We start from the raw sequence: 3,648 nt of genomic DNA, 5'->3' as shown, positions 1-3,648 counted from the left end.
CAAGCAACATGCATTTGAATATCCAAGATTTTGACGTTGAACCTTATATAATTTATTTATTTTGATCCTAATTTCTCTCAACGAACTAAATAACAAATTAACCTATCTTTAGTATTATCCAAAATTTGAACCTTAACAGACGATAATAATATTTTTTTTAATTGAAACCAAATAAACAATCAATATAAAATTAAAAATCCAAAGCAAACATACAAATTCGAGTATAAACTAGCAAATACTATTATGAATTCCAGGCTTATCGATCCAAATAAAACTATAACTTTTTATAAATTAATTAAAATTAAAATATACCCATATAAATACTAGAATTCCTTGATGTTAATTCTTCATTCCAAGTCATACCCCAACTCTCCGGGAGATTCAAAGAATGAGAGTTCTACTCCAATGGCTTCTCTTCTTTGTTGCCACCACCTTCACCACAGAAACCATGGGTGCACCCAACAAGACTCCAAAACTTAGCCCTATCGACCCACGTTTAAGAGATCTAAACATCGATAACTTGGCAACTGTTTCTAGCGACTTAGAAACGTTTTTCTACAACCAAACACTCGACCATTTCAATTACAAGCCAGAAAGTTACACCACTTTCCCACAACGCTATGTTATCAACTCTAAATGGTGGGGTGGTGCACATAACAATGCACCGATTTTTGCTTATCTTGGAGCCGAAGGCGCCATAGATGGTGACATCAAGATCCTCGGATTTCTTCCTGAAAACGCCCCACGTTTCAAGGCTCTTATTGTGTATATAGAGGTATGTATTTAGGGTTTGATGAGCTAAAAGCAAGAGATTACAACGTATCATAATTTTCGTTTCTTTTCTTTCTATTACAGCATCGGTTTTATGGACAATCGAATCCAGTCGGGTCAATGGAGAAATCGGTAAAAAACAAGAATTTGCGTGGGTATTTCAATTCGGCTCAAGCATTGGCAGATTATGCAGAAGTACTTGAACATCTCAAGAAAAAGTTGCATGCGCATAATTCTCCTATCATCGTTATGGGAGGCTCTTATGGTGGAAGTAAGTCATCTAACCTTGAACAAAATGAATTCTTTTTACATTTATTAGACCCTTAAACACAATTATTTATCTAATTAACTATTTATTAAACTGAAATTTTAGTGCTTGCTTCATGGTTTCGTCTAAAGTATCCGCATATAGCGCTTGGAGCTCTAGCTTCATCGGCTCCTATTCTTTACTTTGATAATATTACTCCTGAAGATGGATATTATTCAGTTGTTACCAATGATTTCAGGGTAAAATATTGATTGTCTTTTGAATACATATCTTTTAAAGAATACCATCTATTTGGTAAAAGATTGATTGTTTTTTAAATAAATATCTTTTACAGAATTGAATGTTAATTAAACTGAAAATTGATTATCTATACAGGAAGTAAGCGAAAATTGTTACACGACAATAAGAAAATCATGGGACGAGATCGAAAAAGTTGCTTCAAAACCAAATGGGCTTGCGATTCTTAGCCAAAAATTTAAAACTTGTTCGTAAGTATCAAGTAGTTTTTTGTTTTTTTTATTTAATTATAATAGAATGCATGAATTTTAGTTTAATTTAAATCATTTTTCACATATTTGTTAAGGCCATTAAAGGATCCAGTGGACCTCACGAACTTCTTAGATTCCACGTATGCGAGTGCAGCTCAATACAATGCTCCACCTAAGTATCCGACGACCCAAATTTGTCAAGGCATTGATCGAGCAAGCAAGACCATTGATATTCTTGATCGTGTATATGCCGGCATCGTTGCGTATCAAAATAAACCTTGTTATAATATGACACAGCAAGTTAGTGAAACATCTATTGGATGGCAGTGGCAAGTAAGTAATTTCACATATTGGATTCTATAGTAATCGAATCACAAAAACAACAAAAGCTCGTGGATTACGTTTTTTAAAAATGAAGGACTCAAGTAGTGTATATATTAATTCAAATAGAATAATTGTTTTCGAATTTGACTTGAATTGAATAATTAAAGTTAGTTTGGTATACCAAAAACCTATATATATCTAGAGTGCAAAAGTAGTAATAAAGCACACAAACTTTTATGCATTGAGAATCTTCTTAACATATTGCTCATCTTTTTTATGCAACCACTTAAGAGTCATCATACAATATTTCCACCATTGTAAAATATTTGCAAAATGGTCCTCATAGAAGACCCTATTGTATTTACTTTCATACCCTTTATTTGTTATGGTTATTTTATTGGATTATTAATTTGTTCAAGTATATTTAGACTTGTAGCGAGATGGTGATGCCCATTGGTATAACTAGTAAAGTTAGCATGTTCCCAAGCTCGCCTTATGATCTACAAGAATTCATCAACAATTGTAAAAAGTTGTATGGAGTTACACCTCGAGCTCATTGGGCAACAACTTATTATGGTGGACATGTACGTGTAGTACTTCTTTAATTTCTTATTTAATTTCTAGATGTTATATTTATGGTTTAATTACTTTAATTGCAGGATATAAGACTGGTGCTTAGCAAGTTTGCAAGTAACATCATCTTCTCGAATGGTTTAAGAGATCCGTATAGCAGTGCAGGGTATGTATACAATGAAAATGAACACTTGTGCTTAGAATTAAAATGTAATAATGGAAACGAATTATGACATATATATGCATGCTGAAAAAGGATAATGGAAAAGATTTAGGAAAAAATCAAAAAATAAATAAATACACATGCTTTTGAATACAAATCATCACAATGTTATCTTCTCTTTTACGCCTTCAGGGTATTGGAAGATATATCAGATTCTATCCTTGCTGTAAAAACAACCAACGGTATGTTTTGAAGCAATATGCACTGATAATGACTCGATATTTACTCCTAATTAACCATTTGGAAATAGTTCTTAAGTGTTTTTTATTTGCTTAATTTGCACGCAGGTTCACATTGCTTGGACATATTAAGCTCAAAAGAAGGTGATCCCGAATGGTTGGTTAAACAGCGACAAGAGGAAGTACAGATCATCAAAAGATGGTTTGGAAAATACTATCATAGTCTTCGTGTATTGAAGCAATGACATATATCATAGCGTTTATGAATGCTTATGGAAACAAGTCATTGGAGAGTAGTTAAGAAAACTTATACTCCTATGTTATTAGTGAAAGCTTTATCTACTTTAATTACTCCACTTTGATTGTCGTTTTTTATGTGTCATAAATTGATAATATGAAACAGTTACTTTATGCTTGATCATTGCTCTAGGTTAAGACCACACAGTTTCGCTTAGACTTTTTTTTTGGTTAATTAGGGCATCCATTTAACTTCATATACTTCAATAAATTGTCACATCATTTTTCTATATTATATATAACTTAATCAATTTTTTCCCGGTACATTCAACTATACAATGTTCAATAAAAAATTAAAAAGCTAATTTATAGTATGTATGTAAAATTAGAATACATTCATTTTTTTTTATTGAAGGGTTCAATGACCATTGAACTTCAAATTCATTGAATGTGAATGCAATATCTTATTATAATAGAATTTGATCTATTTAATGACAACTAGACTTGTCTTTTCATTCAACTTTCTCATTGAACTCACTATTATGTATATTCTAACTAGTAATCGTTTCTTAAGAAAAAACAAAG

At 31.7% G+C, this 3,648-nt stretch overlaps 1 protein-coding gene across 1 annotated transcript; it reads left to right on the top strand.

The window, feature by feature from the left end:
- The first annotated feature begins 337 nt into the window (after nt 1-337).
- On the top strand, nt 338-3,244 carry LOC111886033 (uncharacterized). Its single transcript, XM_023882273.3, has 9 exons — nt 338-775; nt 856-1,042; nt 1,145-1,278; nt 1,415-1,527; nt 1,623-1,860; nt 2,280-2,435; nt 2,511-2,590; nt 2,780-2,829; nt 2,935-3,244. The coding sequence occupies exons 1-9, from the start codon at nt 389-391 to the stop codon at nt 3,069-3,071; spliced, it is 1,482 nt and encodes a 493-aa protein (XP_023738041.1). The 5' UTR covers nt 338-388; the 3' UTR covers nt 3,072-3,244.
- Nucleotides 3,245-3,648: the final 404 nt, after the last annotated feature.

This window comes from Lactuca sativa, chromosome 1 (genome assembly GCF_002870075.4).
Source record: "Lactuca sativa cultivar Salinas chromosome 1, Lsat_Salinas_v11, whole genome shotgun sequence".
In the NCBI taxonomy this organism is placed as follows: Eukaryota; Viridiplantae; Streptophyta; class Magnoliopsida; order Asterales; family Asteraceae; genus Lactuca; species Lactuca sativa.
The sequence above is the reverse complement of the archived record's forward strand: the minus strand, read 5'-3'. Positions and strand labels throughout refer to the sequence as shown.

Coding starts and splice junctions, on each gene's coding strand:
- LOC111886033 (XM_023882273.3), top strand. CDS start 389: ATGAGAGTTCTACTCCAATGGCTTCTCTTCTTTGTTGCCACCACCTTC. Junction 1,861..2,279: donor CTATTGGATGGCAGTGGCAA/GTAAGTAATTTC, acceptor AAGTATATTTAG/ACTTGTAGCGAGATGGTGAT. Junction 2,436..2,510: donor CAACTTATTATGGTGGACAT/GTACGTGTAGTA, acceptor CTTTAATTGCAG/GATATAAGACTGGTGCTTAG.